The sequence below is a fragment of the Talpa europaea genome (assembly GCF_964194135.1).
Source record: "Talpa europaea genome assembly, chromosome: X".
NCBI lineage: Eukaryota > Metazoa > Chordata > Mammalia > Eulipotyphla > Talpidae > Talpa > Talpa europaea.
Window position 1 is genome coordinate 56,150,595 of NC_140081.1, and position 22,122 is coordinate 56,172,716.

Genomic DNA, 22,122 nt, shown 5'->3' on the forward strand with positions numbered 1-22,122 from the left:
CCCAGTGCATGTATAAACAAAACAAACAAACAAACAAATAGATAAATAAATAAATAAGACATGCCTCTAGAAAATTTAAAAAATAAATAAATAAATAAATAAATAAATAAATAAAAATAAAAAGATATTTACTCTTACAGCTGATAGCATATGAAAGAAAGAAACACTAGGTGCTTTAAGCTTTTAAGAATACGCAGCATTTTGCAACCCAGTAGATATTTTCTGATATTTTGTTTTTTTTAAATATGAATGGCGTTAAACTGATGAATAATAGAATATATTAAGAGATTGATAATTTGATGGTATCATTAAATGCAAATAGTTAAGCAAAGTAGAAAATAATTCTGTACTCCACTACATACAAATGCTTGTATATTATAAAACAGACACACAGAGGGGCCTCCCCTAGTGGCACAGCAGTTGAGCGCTGGGCTGCAAAAGTGCCCGCAGCCTCTGCAGCCTCTGCAGCCTCTGCAGCCTCTGCAGCCTCTGCAGCCTCTGCAGCCTCTGCAGCCTCTGCAGCCTCTGCAGCCTCTGCAGCCTCTGCAGCCTCTGCAGCCTCTGCAGTGCAGGTTGGATACCGGGCCGCAGGCGAGGGTCCCACATGGCATGCAGACCTCTCCTGCTGGGCCCGCTTATCCCCTCCCTCAGCAGTGTATTTCGTCATTCTGTCTGTTCTCTACCCCACTCTGGCTCTGGTGAATTCTCTCACTCTCCCGCACTTCTGACTGTACCCAGTGCTTGTATACATAAAAAAAAATAAAAATAAAAAAACTTTAATATTAAAAAAAAAGAACAGACACACTGAAAGGTGAAAGATAAAAAAAAAAAGTCCAGTTGTATGATTGAATACTCTTTGGTTTAGTCTAGTGAGAAATGGAACTAAAAGAAGCTAATCACATGTCTACTGATACATGTATATTACTCTGTATCTATGTCTGTGTTTTATAATCCATCAAAACTGGCAACTGCATTTCATTGACCAAGCTTTTGCAAACTATTTACTTTTTTCACATTTTAGCTACCATGCAAAAACGCCTGAAGAAAGAGAAAAAAGCCAAGAGAAAACTGCAGGAAGCCTTGGAATTTGAATCAAAGCGCCGGGAGCAGGTTGAGCAAGCACTTAAGCAAGCCACTACTGGTGATAGTGGCCTGAGGATGTTGAAAGGTAATGATTGATTTGGACTTTCACACACAAAGTACATAAAGCAAAACAATTTCAAACAGAAAAATAGAAGAGTTGAAGGAAGAAAGAAGGAGGGAAGGAAGGGGTAGGATTTGTCCAGGTATAATTTAGTTCATAAAATTTGTCAGAATAATCCCTATTGAAGGAGATTAAAATTGCCTAGGAATGAAAGGGAAATCCTGCTGACTTTTACAGTAGAAGTAGTAATACTGATAACCTCCCTGCACCTGAAATGTGTTTTAGGTACATTTATGTGAAAACATGTTGGTGTTTGGTGTACTCAATTATAATGAGGTGTAAGTTGCTGGATCCTTTAATATAGATTGCATCAGAATTGAAGGCTAGGGAACACCTGGTTGTGAAAGAATTTTCTAGGTAAATCCTTGGGGATCCTTGGGAAGAGGTACTTTTGTCATGAAATCTCTCCACTTCCAGTATTTTCTTAATCCATTTTTAATTATGAAACCCCACAACACTGTTTCACATTATAGAATATTCAACTTTTTCTTTCATAATACATTGAAATCACATAGATTTAGCTGTTATCTGTATATAGCCAGGATGAAGCTAAATATTTTATACACGTGTACACATACCCCATGCATGCATATGACAGAACATTAACTAAAAGGAGGCTGTTTCAATACCCCTATAGGAAGAATGAATAAAGAATTTTGTACAGATTTTCCCAGTTTTCTCTTGGCTTTTTTCTCCTTCTTCAGGTGTTTTTGTATGGTAGCTAAAATGTGAAAAAAGTAAATAATTTGCAAACATTCAGTTCTCTTTTTACAGTGACTGTATTGGATCACTGTGACCACAATCAATAGAAATACAGTGCTAGATTATTAACTCATGACTACCATGTCTCATTGAAACACAGACGACAGTGGGTAAGAAACAGCACACAGAGATCTCATAGAATGGGGCAGTGTAGACAGTGAGAGCCATCAGCCATGATTATCTTAAAAATAACATTTCTGACCAGAAAGAGGACAAATGTTCTTAATACTCTTATTATTTGAGGCTCTGAACTTGTAATTCTCAGAAAATTTGATATGTTTTTCACATATTTGAAATCCAGCCATAAGTGAGCTCCCCTGTAGCTCCAGTGTTCTGTAATATAAAGGAAAAGAGGCTGTTTATACAGCATGATGGGTGCCTTGTTTTCATTTCATTTCCTTACATTAATTTGAGTGATACACTGGCATCTGTTATCACATTACCCAAGGGTGTCCTAGAAAATGTGTGTAAACAAAAATTCCCATAGTAAGCTGTGCTTCATGTAGATGAATAGCTTTTAGATAATCACATTTCATATTTAAAATTGAAAATGCAAACCCAACACTTGTTTCTTTTACTCAAGTTTTTCAAACCAATTGATGTATTCTCTTGTCCTTAGATCCATGCCACAAGCTATAACCTGCTTTTTAGTGTTTAATCTCATCTATCAAATCTTAGAAACAGAAAATATTCCATAAGTGGGATACTTCCATTTATGCTGTTGTCTCTGTGTCTTCCTTTTTTTTGTAGTAATATAAATTCATTAGTTAATAGTTTGGGGTAGTATAAATCCATATATTTAAAATGTTGATTATATAAATTTATATATGTCAACATAATGAATTCATATATGGCATTTTTAGAATTATAGCTCATATTTAATATAAATTCACACATCTAATATTTTGCTAATATAGCAGAACATAATAATAATCTATAAGCTAATATGCCACTAAAACTGTAAACAATAAGAACCTGTTTTTTTTAATAAATTTTATTTTTATATTCCCCATACAATTGCAACCTCCTTATTTTGACCCCAATCCCTCCCCTCCCGGCCCCCTACCCCCCATAGAGTGTCTCTGGTTCATAATTTTTTGTTGATTTTGATTTTCACTTTCAATAAGAACCTGTTTCTCACTGGCAGGAAGCCCTGGGGAAATTATTTAACCACTTTGCAATTTTATCTTTATTTATTTTTTAAATCAATTAATTACTTATATATATTTTATATCATTGTTCATTTTTGTACAATGAATTTAATTTTTTTAAATGAAATACCATGTATCTGTATTTTTCTTATTCCACAGTCAAAGCATGTTACTTGATAGTCTTGAAGATTTTTATGGACAGATTATATCTCTGAGATTTATCTCTGAAGAATTAAATGAAGATGCATTTACTGTATACCTAGAAATATATTGTAGAATTCAACTACAGTTTATAATTCTCCCTCCTACCATTAAAAACAAATACACACACACACAAAAAAAAAACCAAACAAACAAAACAGAAAACACCACCAAGGGCTTGTGTTATCTATAGGACTAAAGTAATTGGTTTAGGAGTTGTTCTTTGAAATGAAATGAAGAAAACAAGAATTGTAACTTAATCTTGAATGCCACTTCTTTTAGATTCCAGAATTGCAGATAATGAAATAGAAAACAATGGGACTCCTCATGATAGTACTGCTATGCAAGGTACAGTAAATAGCATGATTCTCTTTATAACTTCTTAATATGTGAGCATGAGTCTCTCTACAACTACTTAATACATGACACCAGGTGGGGTGGGGATGCTCTTCCTATGTTGATAGTCTTCACATAAGTAAAATAAATGTTTCAGTCTGCTTAATTTATGACAGAATGAAATCTGCAGTGTTTTTTGAGCTTGTACTACTAATTGTACATATATAATATGAGCAAATTTCTTATATGTTTAGCTAAGGAAGCTTTTATACATTAGGAGGCATTTCTAAAAAAATACATAAATAGAATATAATTTACCATTGAGAAGTATACAGATGTATATTTTTAAAATCTCACCACTTTACTGTTTTTAAAAGTCACAAGTACAATAATTGTAATTTACCAATATTTTAAGTGTTCTAAACAACATTTTTCATCAAACATATATATATATATATATATATCTCCATGCCACTTTTAGCTAACTTTAGAAACTGCCTATATATGGAAATGAGTACAACTTGTAATTCACGATTTGCAAGATTCCCATGAATGCTCAAATACTTTGAATTTTAAAAGTAGTTTAACAATATTTAATAGGGCCTCCCTGGTGGTGCAAAGGGTTAAGCACCGCACCATGAAGCAATCTGCAGCCTCTGCAGCATGACTTCAATCCCCGGAAGGCCAGGGAGCTACCCACATGGTGTAGCAGATCTCTCCCATCTCTCCCGCTGCTCCCCTCAGCAGTGTATTTCAGTCAGTCTACCTGTTCTGTTTCCCACTCTTTCTCTGGTGAATCCTCTCACCACCCTGCATCTCTGGCCTGTACCCCAGCTCTTGTATGCATAAATAAATAAATAAATATTTTAAAAAAACAATATTAAAAAAAACAATATTTAATAGTAAAAAGTAGTTGAAACAAATCAACGTAGTTTCACTAGAGTGCAAAAGCACCTGAAAGTAAAAGTTGAATTTGACCTCTGGAGTTTTTCCAGGGTGATTCTGGTGCAGTTTTCTACCACTTTGTATGTTGACTAAATTTATTTTCACACTTATTATGAAAAAATCAGTCTCATTCTAATAAGACAATACATCTCCATAAGAAAATTATCTCCTAAGTATCACAAAGGAAGAACCATGGATATGTTACTCGCTGGAGGTTAAAGTAATCAGTACCTTTCCACTGGATCTACATGAAAGCAACAGAACCAGATTTATACATTTAAAAGATCCATTTGGGTTCATCGTAGGGTAATCAATTTCTGTGGCAGCTTCAGGAAATATAGAAGCATGACAGCACTTGAACTGTCCTAAAGTTACTTAATTTTCGTGTAACAAATAACAGTAACCTTATTCATGGGAGGTCAATTAGGTACATTCATTCTGCAATCGGTTCAATTTTTTTTTATTTTATTGAAATCTATCAGCAATGGTTCTTGCATATTAACTTGACCTTAAGACATACTTAATATTTGTTTTCACTGAGCATAGTTTTAATAAGTTCTCCCAGTTTTTGCTGTTTCAACATGGGAGAATTAGATATACCTTTAAAAGGACTGAAATGGAGCTTATTTTAAAGCAAGTGAATGAACTATTTTTTTAATCACACATCAAATTGCTTAGTATGTGTGCTTAATATTAATATATGGTAAAGTAAGATGGGTTATAATTCCTTATCAAATATCTTCCTTTTATACTATGTTAAATAATATTTGAAATGTGATAAAAATGGAAAAAATATACATTCTTCTCTTTCTCAGCAGAACATTTAAAACACTGTAAGTGATAAAGTTCCCAACCAAATTTATACAAACTAGGGTGAAAACCTTATATTAATATGTCAGTAATATCACAATTTAACATATAAAATAAATTATTTTCAAACAAAATATTTTGTTCTATTATTTGGGGAATAGGTACCAAAAAATATTATCAAAACTAATCAATCTTAAATATAGCTCACCAATCAATCAATTCAAATAATTATCTGAAATCCCAATAAAATTGCTTTTCATTTAAGATACTCAGAATTGAAAGATTACTTTTATGTGTACCTCTGAACTTCAGAAAATGTGTAATGCTTGGAAAACATAAAATGCCAGCTTAACCACCATTTTTCTGTTCTTTTTAATTATTTTGGTCTTTTATGTTAAATAATTCTTTTCTCTTCTGACTTATTTTGATACTGATTTTATCTTTTCCAGTTCCCTCATTTCCTCACTTAACTTGGAAGATTATTTTTTAGTTTTGCTTATAAGGGTCGATTTCACACATGCCAAAAAAAAAAATGCCATTTCCAAAACTCATCTCTATCACAGCAAAAAATTCCAGCATTAGTGAAGTTCTTTCTTTTGCTATTGTAAGCAGCTCTGCTGGATAGAACCCAGTTGTCTCCCTTTGAATTTCAATTAGTTCTATTTTGGCTTCTCCTTCAGAGAATTTCAAGAAAACTTAGAAGAATGTTTCTTGAACACCATTAGAACCAATAAAGTCATATACCATTTTATGATAGTTTCCACATGAAGTTTAGTAAGACAAACTACCCAATGTACTAGAATCCTTACATGTATTCTAAATCTATTTAGCTTATTTATTTCATGTCTTTGTGTGTTGAATGTTGTTTGACAAATAAGACATCAAATATAGACCACCTTCTGATAATTTCTGTATCTCTTATATTTTATCAGTGTATGATAACAAATACTAAATATTTTAAGGTGATCAAACAACAAATATACACTCACTCTCATGATTGCTCACAACTGCTAAAGGATTCAGTGGAGCATATATATTTCATACCCTCCCACCCAGATTCCCATAACTCATTCGGGGACTTGTAAGACAGAACATCAACTATCTTATCAACTAATCTCCTTTTAACATAAAATAAATATACAGGGTGTCATTAAGTGCACCTTCACATCAATGATTTTTGGAAATGACATTCAAGTACCATTTGTGTATACATTTTTGCTGATAAAAGCAAATTAAATTAGCACAACTACAAGTGCACTGATAAAAACTAAAACCGAATAGCAGTACCATTAGCTAACAAAGTAATATTTTCTCTTTACTGTGTTCTGCCATTTAGTTATTATCCTATTGGAAATCTAATTATAATCCTTTTACTCCCTAGTCAAACTTCACAGTTTTTGCAAGCTTAGCACTGACAAGTGATTTCATTACATTTGATTGCCTGCACCCAGATTGACTTAACTTCACTCGGAGACCTAAAAGCCCTCTCAATTTCTCAGATTCCCTGTTTGTACATTATAACAACAGCTCCTTTAATTAATTAGCATGAACAGCAGTAACATGAACTGCTGAATAGAAAATAACATCTTTTTATGTTCGCAGGGAGACTTCCCCTTTGCATGTTTATACCTCAGTTAACTTTGTATGCCTATATTTCATTTTTAGGGCCTATTGGTACAGTTGAGAGTGCATGTTTCCTAAATTTTGGAAAATTGACATCATCTTCTTAATAATAATAGAAAAATAAGCCCAGAATATGGATCTCCTTCATTTTAGAAAACAAACAATAGACAACAACTGACTTTCAGGTAATAAAATAAAATTAAAAGGTTCAGGGGAGATACAACATACAGTACAAGTAAACAGTGATACATTGCTCTCGTTTCTGCCACTGCATTTGTTCTGAGGAAAATTAAACAAAACTAGGGATTGCTTTTACAGGAGGAGTGCCAATCTCTGTAAAAAAAAAAAAAATTTGCTTTTTTTGCCTACATGTTTGATAATGATGCAAAAAATTTAATACTGGAATATATTTTTCCTATGATATTTTTCTACAAAAATGGTGGACTATTAAATAATTTTCCCTTTTTGATACAAACATTCCAAAGTAGATATCAAGTGCAACATACATGTCAACAGTAAGCCAAAATTTGATGTAAAATATAAGCCAACTAGATCTGTTTTTTCCTTGTGAACAATTTTTATTAAACAGAAATGTGTGGGACTTTATTCAGAGAGCATAAGACTGACAACTCTAAAGTATAAAAAAAGCATGACCTCATCTATGCAGCACTTGTTGAAGTTGCCACTGAAGAATTAAAAGTAAACAGATTGGTGTCACTTGATTCTTAAAATAGCACACACAGGGCCTCCCCGGTGGTGCAGCGGGTTGAGAGCAGCGCTGTGAAGCTGTCCTCAGCCTCTGAAGCATGGGTTCGATCTCCCGGCAGGCCAGGGAGATTCCCACATGGTGCGGCAGACCCCTCCTGCCTCACCCGCTGCTCCCCTCAGCAGTGTCTTTGGTCCATCTGCCTGTTCTGTTTCCCACTCTGTCTCTGGTGAATTCTCTCACCCTCACAGGTCATAGGCACGGGAGGGTGAGAGAATTCACCAGAGACAGAGCCGGAAATAGAGCATGCAGACTGACGAAGTACACTGCTGAGGGGAGCAGTAGGCAAGATAGGAGAGGTCTGCTGCTCCATGTGGGACCCTTGCCGGTGGCTGGGGATTGAACCGGCACTGCAGAGGCTGCAGGGAGCTTCACAGCCCAGCGCTCAACCGCTGCGCCACCAGGGGAGGCCCAATAAATAAATCTTTATAAAATAATAAAAGTTTTTTTTAAAAAAGACCAGGAAAAAGACTAATTAATACAAAGTAAAAATCAAAATCAACAAGCAACTATAAACCAAAGACACACTACGGGGGGAGGGGCGGGGAGAGGAAGGGTTAGGGTCAAAATAAAGGGGGGTGCAATTGTATGGGGAATATAGCCAAAATGAAAATGCATACATTGGGCAAAAATGAAAAATGATGTAAGAATTATATAAAATAAAATATTAAAAATAAAAAGCACACACAATTGTAACATCTTTATGTTATATGTCATATTTTATAAATATTTAATATGCATATACTTATAATGCAGAACTTATAACATATATACTATGGATTATATATGAATTTGTATATTGTTATCCATTCTTTCAAAATCAATTTGAAACAGTTTCTAGCCATCCTTGACTCTCAGACCTCCTTCTCAACTTCTCTGCTGCAAACTTGGTAACCTAGAATCGCACTCCTCCAAAGAGCTTATGATATGTCAATACTTATTGAAAATGATTACTGGTGAGTTGAGATTGTCCTTATAGAATTTAGTAGAATAGCAATGAAAGTGATGGTAGGTGCAAGTAAGGAACAGGAAAGATCAATCACATGAGATTTCTTGCCATGTTTGTGACATGACAAGACAAACTAAAAAGAGAGCAGATGGAATGTCCCTATAAATTTTTCTACTAACTCCCACCGCAATGTACTGTACATATGTCTGTAGGTTTTCACAAACTACTTACTGTCCTAACTTTATCAATCATGAATGACCCTCCCTTTTGATATCTTCCACTACACAGGAAGATATATATGCACTTTATGTTCCCACTGTACAATAGAAAAGTTCCATTGTAAAGTGGAAATACATCGCACATTAGAGATTAGAGAAACTGTGGAAAGTAGAACCTCTTTCTTCTTCAATGTTTCTTTTGAGAGTGGGAGCATCTTACTACCCAGAGAAACTCTGTACTTGCCATCATGAAATTGTGCAAACCTGGGAAAATATCAGATGGGTCCTAACCCTTATGCTAACAATTGCAAGATAAAACTCAGACTCAGAGTACAACGGTGTTTATTTACAAGGGAGAATTTGGAAAAGATAAGGAAAAAGGAAAGTTTCTAAGGCCACAAATGGCCATCTTTCCTAGCCCAGATAGTGTCCACAGTACCCAGTATAAACCAAAAGCTGCTCGTGCGAGATGGCATTGCCGATTTGATGAGACCTGGGAGCTGGTGACTCACCGATAAGTGGTGGACCAGAACCCAACTCTCAGTGGCAGCTGGAGGTAGTCACAGGTGGCATTGCTCAGATGGCACCACAGCAGCCATCAACACCTATCTTGAGCCTGGGTGAGAAGCAGCAGAGGCAACAATGACAAGAAGTGGTGCCAGTCTTGCTGGAGGTAGGAGTGATGGTGGAGCCAGAGGAGTAGAAGCAGCAGACAGCGGTTAGAGATGGCTGGACAGCTTTTTGAGGTGGCCGCCCCTCGAAAAGCATGCAGTGACAGTCAGCAGGTGGCAATATGGAGAATTAAGCAGCATTGGATATCTCTTTGAGGTGGTGCGGAGGATAGTGTGCCAGTGTACAGCTTTGAGAGGCCAGTGGTACCTCTCAGCAGGTGATGTGGAAGCAGAGCTGGAGGCAAGAGCAACAATCAGGTAGTCAGGGTGTCAGACGTGGTGCTGGAAGTCAGGTAGCAGCTATCGACAATTCAAAGCAACGAGTCAGAGAAGATCTGAAGTGAAGGGCTTCTGAAGTGAGTGTCTTGACAAGTCTCAGAGGTCTAGGTCTAAGTGTCCCAAACCATGGGCTGCCCTTGCTTATATCCCTCTCAGGGTGCCGAGGTTTCAAAATTGATTAGCCTGTTTTCAAAACTATGCAAGTTTTAAAATGTGCTCCTCACTGGCACATCAAAACCTGCCCTACAACAGGGTCATTGGACATGCCCCATTGCACCACAGATAAAGGAGCCAGGGCCTCCTGTTACAATCATAGAGTGAGAAAATGCTCTAGCACACCGAGCTGATCCTAGCACCTTTGTCTAAAGCTACAGCATTATTTTTTTAAAGATTCATTTATTTATGCATACAAGAACTGGGGTACAGGACAGAGGTGCAGAGGGGTAGAGGATTCACCAGAGACAAAGTGGGGAACAGGACAGGCAGACAGACTGAAATACACTGCTGAGGGGAGCAGCGGGTGAGACAGGAGAGGTCTACCATGCCATGTGGATAGATCCCTGGTGCTGCAGAGGCTGTGGATAGCTTCACAGTGCTGTGCTTAATCTCTTGTGCCACCAGGGAGGCCCTACAGCATTATTATTTTTAAATTGTTTCATTAGATGAACTCCATCTTTTGACTTTCTTATGTTATGCACACTCCAGAGGATTTGTATGGATCAATGGTGCTTCCCAGACCACATCATATCTCTTTGCTTTGAAATAAATACCTGTTAGACTATATTACACATTATCCTTTCAGTTCTTGCTTATGAAGATGTGAAGAGTAGATGATACTTTATAACTTAGGGCCTGACTATCACGAGGTAGCTTGCACCACTTAACACTGCATTAACAGAATATTTGCAATGACTTAAAGACTGTTACACTAGTTATCATGATCACATAAAATCTTATCTACAGATCTAACTTTTACAATTCCAGTTACATCTCACTCATATAATAGATGAAACTGTAGCTGTAATGATAGTAAGATAGTGAGACTTGCAAGCCAAAATTAGTTGTTTCATTACTTAGCATCTTCAAGTGTGTAGAACTAATTCATTCACAGGTCTTTCTGGCTATAATCCAGGAAAAAAATATTTAAGTTCACTCAGATGACTGCTTAACCAGTTACTTTATATTCCACCCTCTTTACATACGCAATATATTTTTTAGGCTTAGGATTTATTCTACCTCACCCCAAAACCAGATATACCTGAGGAACATGCAAAAGGAAAAGTCTTTCTCTGATTCAAAGATTTAGTTTTCACTCTCGTATTTGTATTTTAAAAAAGAAAGAATACATGTTTATAGAAGGCAATAATTCTGTCGTTGTTATGCAACTTAAAAAAAAAACCTTTAGAATTATTAAACTTCTGCCTCATATATGTGTGGAAGTTCTATGCCAAGGTGATTATTCTTGGAATGAGGAATTACTAACCTAAAGTTTAAATCATGTAAAAAATAAAATCAATACCTAGTATTGGTAGTCTGGTGAACATTACACTATTTCTTTTCCTTTCATGAAGAGGGTGTTTAATTTTAAAAGGTAGCTTATTGGGTGACTGAAACTTCCATTTATACGTTCAGAGCTTGAATCCAGGAACTCAAATAATAAATAAATTCAAGTGTCTTTGCTCTAATTTTCCTCCAGTCTCGTTTCCACTTGAGGATTTTGATTTTTTAATGTTTTTAGAATTTGACTGCTTTCTTGTCCACTGCACAAATTATTGTTGAAGCAGGTTGAAGATTGTTAGTTCTCTGGCTAACAATTCCATTAGAAAGAGAATCGTGTCTATGTGTCATTCTTAAACATAGGATTATCCTTGTGCAACAGTGAAAGTATGATTAACACCCCCTTCCCCCATGTTGTAAGTAAGGAAATAATTCAAGAGAAGGTAATTGTCTTGCCAATCTTAACTGCCTCTCCCATTGTTCCCACTGTCAATTGATACCTATAAAAATCTGACAGTTAATTAGCTAGCTAGCCTATTTAACTAGTCTATATTATTATCCCATGAAAAACAATGCAACAGAAACTGGGTGGGGAAAAAACTCTCCAGTTTTTTCTCTGCATTTTCTCTCAATGCAGCCCAAAACCAGCTATATATTTTTTTAAATAAACCATCTATAATTAATCACTTTGCCCTTAAAATATTACAGAGATTGGAGTAATACTTATGAAACTTACAAAAATAACTTTTAAATTTTCTATTTAAAACTTCTATTTAGAACTGTGGATAATCTGGAATAGTAATAGACTAAAACTTCTATTTGTGCCTAATCTCACATAACTCTATCAGAACTAGACCTTAACATATCCTCAGTAATCTAATTTTCGTCCAGGATTCCTTAATATGAGATATTAGCTTAAAGTTTTATTTGTTTGCACTACAGAATTTCTTTCTCATTTATGATAGCCCTCTGTCATTCAATTTTGGAAATTAAAGTGAATTTAAAGAACATTTTTTTTAGAATTTACAGACTTCCCTGAAGTCCCCCAATCTGTTGACTACATCCCAAAGTTTATGATTTATTTGTTTAATGTTTGAAAATTAAGATTGGTGGTAATTCACATGCTTAAGATGAAATTTGTTTTACTTCAATGGTGCAAAGGGTTGATCGCACATCTTCACCACTTACTCTATTAATTTTGAAGAAAGCATCATTTTTATATTTATACTTTATTTTCTTATTCTTCCATACAAGCTTAAATTTCATATTTCCTGTAAAATAATACTAATGAATGCCCTGTTAATTTGAACAACTACTCAAAATGGATAAGGAAAAACGTGCAACTCAAAATTTACAAACACCTGGGTAACTGACTTCAGCCTTCTATGGAAAATAATAGATGTTATCATTCTTAACATTTAATCTTTTTCCATTACTTCCATGTTCACTTTCCACCATAGTTTGATTTCATATTGTTATTAATTTGAAATGAAGAATTACTGTGTTTTCTATTAATTTAGCATACAAAAGTAGTTAAAGTCATTATCAAGAGTAACTTAATTGTGCTTTTACTTATCACATTAAATGGTTTCCAACATGCATCCTATACAAACCTCAAATAAATTTGATCTTTATGACACATTTTGGATAATGCAACCTATGATTTCTTAGAGAACTGGCAGCTACTGCCTTTCACCATGGCATTATTTACATTAAGAAGTAGTGAAAGGGGCCTCCCCAGTGGCGCAGCAGTTGAGCGCTGGGTTGCGAAGCTACCCGCAGCCTCTGCTGCACTGGTTCGATCCCCGGCTGCTCCCCGGCCACCAGAGGAGGGTCCCACATGGCGTGCAGACCTCTCCTGCCCCCCGCTGCTCCCCTCAGCAGTGTACTTCGGTCCTTCTGCCTGCTCTGCTCCCCGCTCTGGCTCTGGTGAATTCTCTCACCCTCTGCGCCTCTGATTGTACCCAGTGCATGTATAAACAAACAAACAAACAAACAAATAAATAAAAATACATGTTTCTTTAAAAAAAAAGAAGTAGTGAAAGGATGTGGCATTCTACTTGTGACAGAAGTGTTTAGATGGTTTAATATGACTCACCATAGTGTTTAATAAAACTAATTTGTACTTATCTTCCTTTCCTTTTCCTTGTCTTCCATGTTGAAAAATAGAATTTAAGTACATTTAGAACTCCTAATGTGGCTCAAAATTTGCAGGTTTGTGTACTGGACACATGTACTTTTATTGTCATTTTATAACTCTCATCTTGGGAGGCACAATGAACTAAGATGAGCACTGGCCTAGTAGTCGTGGTCTCAGTAGTTAAATCACTAACTCAGTTACTAACCTTGAGAAGTCATTCAACCTCTATTGTCTTAATTTTACTTACAATACTGCACACTAATTTTCCTCATGTAAAAGTTAGATACATACACTCTGACAAGTGTGATAAGTACAATATATCATGACTGTGATCTATGAAATACATATGAAGTTAGTATTTGCATTGCATATGTACATGTTTGTAAGGGTGAAATATTTGATACATAATTAGTGTCCAAAACTTTCCTTAAAATATATGCTTTTCAGTATATAGTTATAATAAATATATTTTTATATTTTATCCCTAAGTGAAATTAGAAGGGTATCCATGTTCCATTTTTAGGGTGACTTGTAGAAGTAAATAGTAAATAAAGGCAAAATGGGGAAATTAAAGGATTAATTAATAAAACAGTTAATTAAAAGTGATCAAATGAAGTTGATATTCCATTATAATATCATTTGCAAAAGAATGATGTCCTATACTGGTGTTAATTTTAATTAAAGTATAAATTAGACAGTTTTTTTTTGGAGAATAAGGCTAAGTATTTTTATTTTCAAGAAATCTCTACTCAAAAAAAGTGCCACAATGAGGAGGGAAGAGTACAAGGACCTATGCTGATGGTTCACAGGTGCTATGGTGCTGGACAACTACAGGGATTACACCTGAGGGGAGGAACCAATTACTGTACAAAAATGAACAATGAAGTAATAAAATAAGTAAATAAATTTAGAGGAAAAAAATGAAAGTGCCGCATTATAAAAATTATCACCAGGGCCTCCCTGTTGGCTCAGGTGGTTGAGCGCCGCACTGTGAGGCTCTCCACAGCCTTTGCAGCGCAGGTTTGATCCCAGCCAGCCAGCGAGGGTCCCACATGGTGCAGCAGACCTCTCCTGTCTCGCCCGCTGCTCCCCTCAGTGGTGTATTTCATCAGTCTGCCTGTTCTGTTCGCTGTTCTGTCTCTGGTGAATCTTCTCACCCTCCCCCGCATCTGGCCTGTACTCAGGTTCTTGTATAAATACAGGTTAGGAAAGTATCACTTATTAAGCAACTTAGAGAAAACAGGAAATTTAACACTTAGATTGAGAAAGCATCTATAAAATATTACCATCAGTTCAAATAAATTACCTACCTCCAAAATGATTGACAGCAAAAAGAATGCCTACAACGAAAACTATTAGTTCTTAAGGAAATACCATTGTTCATCTAAGTGAATAAGTGGTGAGGAGATAGAAGGAAACATGAGCTCTGGTTGGGAAAAAAATATTATTTTTAACACAAATTTAAAACATCAAAAATATTATAGTATTTTTCTTGGTAATTTTGTATTTTATTTTATTTTTAATTGAGGTAACATTAATTTACAACACTGCATATGACTTGTAGATATAAGTACATAAAAAGTGAAAAGTTATTTTTAAGTAACCATACTATCAGGGGAAGAAATCCCATCCTGATGGAAAACCGCAATCAGTAACAAAGATTTTGACTCACAGAAAATTGTGTGAATATTTACTCATATTTTAAACTGTGAAGGGACAAAAAAATCCTATCTAAATGCCTTGCTTGTTAAGCTAGTCATGTGTCTCACTACAGGTTATAAAACATTAAAACATGCACAAGGGCTCATAAGCAGATCTTAGAGTTAAGGAATATCATTTACACCATCCTTATAGTGACAGTATTATCCCCAGAGAATAAGATTAAGCTTTAAACTACTGTAAATGCTTGCTTGCCATTGCATAATTTCATTTTTAATAGAATGAAAGTCACATCAATGAATATGATTGAAAGATAAATCTAATACATGCATTTATTGCACACAGATTTATTCAAATGTTGAGCATAACAGCAAAATACTACAATGCCATTTGTGGTTTTCGGTGAAGTTCATTGAGAGGGTTTTGGATTTTCTTTGTTGGAATGAAATTGTGACCAGGTCTTATTGTTTTTTCTGTACAGCCTGAACACTGATGCCGGAACTCCAACTGATCATAGGCACGAATAGGGTGCTGTAGCAGTTACCTGCTTATCTAGTGTTGTAATTATTTAGAATTCATACTCCAATTCTTAAAATATGAAAATTTTGATTACTATTTGTTCATTACTAATAAATAGAAACTTGCACGTACAGGAAAAAGTGTGCTAGAGAATGGGCTTCACATGTTTTTAGGGGATAATCTTGATGATTGAATATGATACTTTATTCTTCTATAGCCCCTTTCTTCCATGAAGTTCATAGTACTTCATAAACATTTTCACTTTAATCCACACAGCATCGTAGTGGGTAAGTAAGTGGAAGAGTTTTTAAGACAGAAAAAAAGCTTTTTTGTGTGATAAAATTTAAAATACAGACACACCCACTTTAAGCTGTGATTACTATGAAATAGATTTATATTTGACTGACAAGAAAAATAGGAATTATGTCGGGAGGTAATTAATTTATGTAAATGATCAATATTTGTTTTCACTGCTGTGGAGATCATCTTTCTAAAATGAATATATTGCCTCTAGTGTTCTCTAAGGGAATTGAAAGTGGTAGTTTGTGGACTTCACTACACCTAGTTCTTTGCTCTGTCAATGGTGCAACAAGTTATTTAATTTCTTTCTATCTGCTAGCAATTCCCTTATCTGTAAAGAAGGCAATAATAAAAACACACAGCCAAGCTACTGAAAATACCCCTCTTAATTCTTACCCACTCTCCTCCCATCCTTAATCCTGCTTCCTCTTTAGCAATTTAGCAACCAGCAAATAGACTAAAATATATAGAGACACAAGACAGGAGAAAGGCAGATAGGATGGGTCAGTTACATCATGGATATTTGCCACTGCTCACTCTCTGTTCTAGACATGACCATTTGCCTAAGATGTTCCAATGATTAGAACAAAATGGGTGATTTGGCTGGAATTGTCCAAGAAATGGCCTCAAATATTTTAATGATTTATGTAATAGAGCAATATCACAATGTGCTAAGTGGGATTCTAGTGATCAAAAAAAAAAAAAAAAAGATTTAATGCCTCTCCTTAAGTGACATCCTTATACAAAGTGAAATCTAATTTATTATATTTCTACATCTGTCCTAGAATTAAGTTCTGAAATAGCAAAAGCTCCACTCATAATATACAAAAGGCCAACTGAGTTTTTATTCATCCTCTAATAATCACTTCCCTGCGACAATTATACAATTTCTTCTGGAAAGGACACCTACCATACACATTTTTAAATATTACATTAGGTCATGTGACATTCCAATCATTCTAGCTCTTAAAGCAATTTCTTCTAAAGCACAGACATCTGGTTTCTGGTGCTCTCTCAAGACTATATGTCTACTTGTATAGAGTTGGTGTGCTGATTTAACCCAAATTGTGAAATAATTCCAATCAGAAATAGGCCATTGAGAAGGACTAAGGTAAATAAAGTTAAAAAAAATAATATCAAATCTCTGAATTGATTACAAAGTGGTGACTAAAAATACAACATCTAGAAATGCTCATCATTTGATAGTTAAACATCATATTAAAGGGGAAATTAAACAACATTATACATTAAATCACTTAAAAAAACTATTGCTTTTTACAAATATGCTTGATTAATTTTGATTGAACTATAAGGAATCCTCTTGTGTTTTCCCTAGTCTTTTCTCACATGTCTGCCTTTATGACATCTGCTTTTAACTTTTTCCATTTAATAAGTCTCAAATACATGCCACAGTAGGCAGGTTTCATGCTAACTTGAATTTGGATAGCCAGATCTGGCCCTTTAAAGATAACTCAACTGATCAGAAGAGGCTCATCTTCTGCTTGGAGGGAATCACACCAGACCAACATACATATCTGCTTGTATTGAATTATCCCTTTTATTTATCTGATAAGCCTTAAAACAATAAACTCTATCAGCTTTCCCCAAATGTCAGTCAGTGTGTGACACTCCTTGTAAGTTCCCAAGCTCCCTAACATTCCTCTGGAGAGGCTTTGTTTGCTGCTCTTCCTGATTTTTAATCTTGTTTACATCCTGAATGCGTATTAGATCATCTGTGTTTGGAGCTCAAGTACAAACCATTTTAAAAAGATGAAACATTCAATTACTAATTAGCTGTTTCCTGTTCCTAATGAAGTGAGCACGCTGGTTTTGGATTAAAATTCAGCTACTGCTCTCCTCTGTTTATGCTTCCAGATGTTTTTGCTTTATCTAGGAGTTTACTTTGACAGCTACTACTAAATGATAAATCACTCATATTATGGCTGAAATGCATTTTGAAATTGAAACGTGGCAAACTTTGAGATTGCTCCAAGGATCTGTGTCAGTTAGCAGGTCAATATTGCCTCCTTCTTCAGTATTGGCTTATGTAAAACAGTAACAGAATTTGTGTCAACATAATACAGCATGCTACACAGGAGTGTATTTTGCAACTATCCTCTAAATCAGGAGAAAAATTTTGCTCTTATAAAATCTCAATTTATTGTATTCCGGATAGAAAAATTGATTCACATTAATATTGTCTTCTTGCTTGTCTAGTTTTCTTTAGATTTTCAAGCTGTTGTGGAAACTGCTCCTGATAGGCCTTGCAAACTGGCACATTAAATGAGGGTGTGGGTAGATATTTTTGTCTTTTTAAATAAAGACAATAATTAATTCTGATAAAGGAGGGAGAGTTTTTTTCAGAAGCTTCATTTTTCTATTGAACAAATGGTGATGACTTTTTTGCCATCCGTTGTTATGTTTGTGTACTATTTCTCATAGGATAATATTTTGTTTTTCTGTTGCTTTAAAGTTTGTAATGTTTGCAGTTTGTGTTGCATGATTTAAACTTTAGCTGTATTGTATAAATTTCAATCCTGGTAAAATGACTCTTCCATTTGATGTTGAAGAACTTTCCTTTGACAGGCTGTATATAGAGAGGGTGAGGTAGATTGGAAAAACTGAGCAACTATCTGGTAAATTTATCAGAATAAATTTCTCAGATGCCACAAAGGAGTCTGAGCAATTATCTGGAGGTGACAGACTACTAGGCAGTTTCCACAAATTCAAGTTTTGTTTTATTCTGGTCCATGGAAAAGTTCAGGTGAATTCCATGGGCTATTTGTTAAAATGTCTCATTCCTGTCTCATGAAGTCTGATTTTCCAGCTGGTCTGAGTAACATAGGCACAAAGTCTTTTATCCTTTTGTTACCTTACCACATCTTTACTTTTGTTCCTGAAGTATTATCCAGAAAATTCTTCCAACTTTCTACACAGAAAGAATACTATTTTAAATATTTTATATACAAGTTTTAAAGGGGATATATTTTCCTTCTGACAAAGCTTTGAGTAGACTGAAATAATATTTTGGGCCAGATATATCAGTCCAACAATGATAATATGCTCTCCTTTATGTATGAAGAGGATCCATTGGCCCACAAACATGGACTTTAATGTTTCTCAAGTAGGGATTATGGAACTATATTGATCAACCCACACTTTCTTTGCTGGTTCTTTTGTAAACAAAGGACCTTGTTAGTAAGGTAACTGGACAGAGACTTAGAACATAATCCATGGCTGTGAAAAAGAGCAAAGTAGACAAAAAGAGGTAGAATTGTTTTTTTTAGAAAATTGTTTGCGACTGATTTTTACCCATACTATCAAATATTTTCTAAATCTAGTATGGTATGGATCATTTTGATTACAAGCATTTAAATACATACTTGTTTGACCAAATCCTCTGGTTAAAATGATATTCAGAACAAGCCTTCTTTCATGCAATATCTGAAGTCTCAGGGCTAACCAGGAGAGAGGAAATTCTAAATGTACAAAGATGACATTGTCGTAGATCATAACCAGACATTCCTTTCTCCCCGCTTTGGTAAACTATAGGTATCTTTAATGTATTATTATATACAAATGACAAAGTAATATAGATAACTATGGACATCATAGTTCATGAAAAGAGTCTTACCTATCTTCAATGTATTCAGTGCTGTGGGGAGAAGAACAGAAGCTGTAGCATGAAACTTGGAAGATCTTCATAAACTGACACATTGACATGTAGAAATCTTAAGAAATTTAATTTTTACCAATACTAAAACAAGTTTGCTTCATAGATCATTTACATTCCTGAAGATAGAAATTTAGTATTTTAAGCACGAATCGGAATTATTCCTCAGAAGAACTAACTTGTTTTCTTTTTTTTAAAGGAGGTAACTATTACTGTTTAGCAATGGCCCAACAGTTTTATTCAGCCTGAAAGGTCCTCGCTGGCTTTACATAAATGAAGATGCTTGTGATTCCAGTTTATCTCTGAAACTATTCAACATGGAGTAATTTCAATTGTGTTTATCAGCAAAGCTTTGTTTTCTGAAGCAGCTATTCAATCTATATTACATTTTTTAAAAATGAAACGTGTAAATTTTAAATGATGTAAACTTTGTCCTCACATTAGATTGATCAGTTTAAGAATATGAGCTAAATCCTAATGGCTAAAGTAACTTGACCATATTTGATGCTTTTCTATGCTCACTTCAGCTTGACTTTTTGTCTTTTAAGGAAAAAAATGCAGTAGTGTTTTAGAGACTAGAAGCTTATATGTATGATTTTCTGTTTCACCACATATTAAGTTAAAGCACATCTTCTTTGTTAAAAATGTACTTGCTAAATTTCAGTATAAATAAAGCATTTTGACTTTGTGAATTGTCATAGTGTTTTTTATTTTCAAATTGCAAACTGCTATCATGAAGTAGAGTCATAATACAAGTCAAAATATCAGAACTAGGAAGGTTTTACAGTTTCCTCTGGTTTGAATATTTCCAAAGAAAAGTCAACTTACTTTAGTTCACCTATTTACACATAATATTCTTGTTCTCAATTTTACTATTGAATCACATCAGACTGGTATGTCCTGGCTGTGTGAAATTAGTGAACCAGCTTTAAATATGAAGTGCTGCAAAGGAAAGCAAGAAAATGTGGTGAATCAAGAACTGGAAAATCTTTTCTGAATATCTGTTATTTCTAAAACCTCTCTTCTACAGCCACCTTCAGTGGAGAACAAAATGATGGAAGGGGCAAAATGTGGCCCAAAGAATTCCTTGTCTCCCTGTGCATCCAAAAATTCATTGTAGACTAATGAAAGAAACAAGGTCAGATGGAAAAAAAAACAACAACAACAACAATGAAGAACCAAAAACAAAAACAAAACTCTTTCCTAGAGTTTGTGTAATCTAACTTTACCTTCTCCTTGGTTCATTTTCAGGAGCCCACCCAAATTTTGGTTCTCCCAGAAATCCCCAATTTTCCCCTATGCAGTATCACTTTAACTCTGGGTCCCATCTTTTAAAAAATGGCTATATCCTGCAGTGCTACTAGCTGGTCAGCTGGAGACCACAGGTCTTCTAGTTTGGAACCATGTTGCTTATTTTCACAGATGTTTCTTCTGTGATGTTTCATCTTCTTGGCATCCTTGTTTATGGGCATTTTAAGAATCCTCATAAAACCATAAGCTTTTTGGGGCCTCCCTGGTGGTGCAAGGGGTTAGTACAGCACTGTGAAGCTATCTGCAGCCACTGCAGCACGAGTTCAATCCCCCGCCTGCCAGGGAGCAACCCACATGGCGCAGCAGACCTCTCCTGCTTTGCCCGCTGCTCCCTTCAGCAGTGTATTTCAGTCAGTCCGCCTGTTCTGTTCCCCACTCTGTCTCTGGTGAATCCTCTCACCTCTCACCCCCGCACCTCCAGTCTGTACCCCAGTTCTTGTATACATAAATAAATAAGTCATTAAAAAAAAAACTATAAGCTTTCCTCTCCTTTAGAGGACAGTTCTTTGGCCTATCTGCAGAGGCTGAGCTAGGAAAATACGGGAATGAAGGCTGTCTTGCACCTCTGTTTCCTGGGATAGGATTACTTTCTACTTCGATGCAAACACTTAACTGAGATTCCACAGCTTTCTCTTCACTACCATATCTCCCCTCCAAGCAATGAGAACCTTACACTTAAGGAAAGTAACTGGGTACTAGATAATCACTCCTTCTTTCCAGGGTACTAGTTTCACTGCATATAAATTTTTCTGAGGTATAAACCCTCTTCTAGGATTGGGAGAATCATTGTTTTATCATTCCCCTTCTACTCTCTTTGAATAACATACAGTTTATATTCCTCCTGACATCTTGGCTAGAGGAGCTGGAATAACCTTTTGCAAACTTCAGGGACTCTAACCACAAACTCACCTTTTGTGGAGTAATGACGTGGGAACACAATTGTTCCCACCTGTAGCTATAGTCTCTTGAAGAATATGATCAGCTAAATTATGAGATATAAAAAGAAATTCAATTATGAAGATGTTTGGCTTTCATTGGTAAGGATGGTTGTCATTTCAAATATATAATATCTATATGTTGGTGACAATTCTGAAATTTAGCTTTAATA

The 22,122-nt window shown here is 35.2% G+C and overlaps 1 protein-coding gene across 5 annotated transcripts in view; it reads left to right on the plus strand.

Moving 5' to 3' along the window:
- DACH2 (dachshund family transcription factor 2) overlaps positions 1 to 19,952 on the plus strand; it is a gene marked incomplete at both ends in the record, with an annotated part of 572,537 nt that extends 552,585 nt beyond the window's left edge. For 3 of the 5 annotated variants that reach the window (XM_084259122.1, XM_084259123.1, XM_084259125.1), the window contains 3 exons: positions 1,022 to 1,168; positions 3,601 to 3,666; positions 19,903 to 19,952. In XM_084259122.1, the coding sequence (XP_084115248.1) occupies positions 1,022 to 1,168; positions 3,601 to 3,666; positions 19,903 to 19,952 (263 nt within the window). Of the gene's footprint in view, positions 1 to 1,021; positions 1,169 to 3,600; positions 3,879 to 19,902 lie in introns of those variants that run through there. The other 2 variants (XM_084259124.1, XM_084259126.1) reach the window with 1 other exon arrangement.
- Positions 19,953 to 22,122: the final 2,170 nt, after the last annotated feature.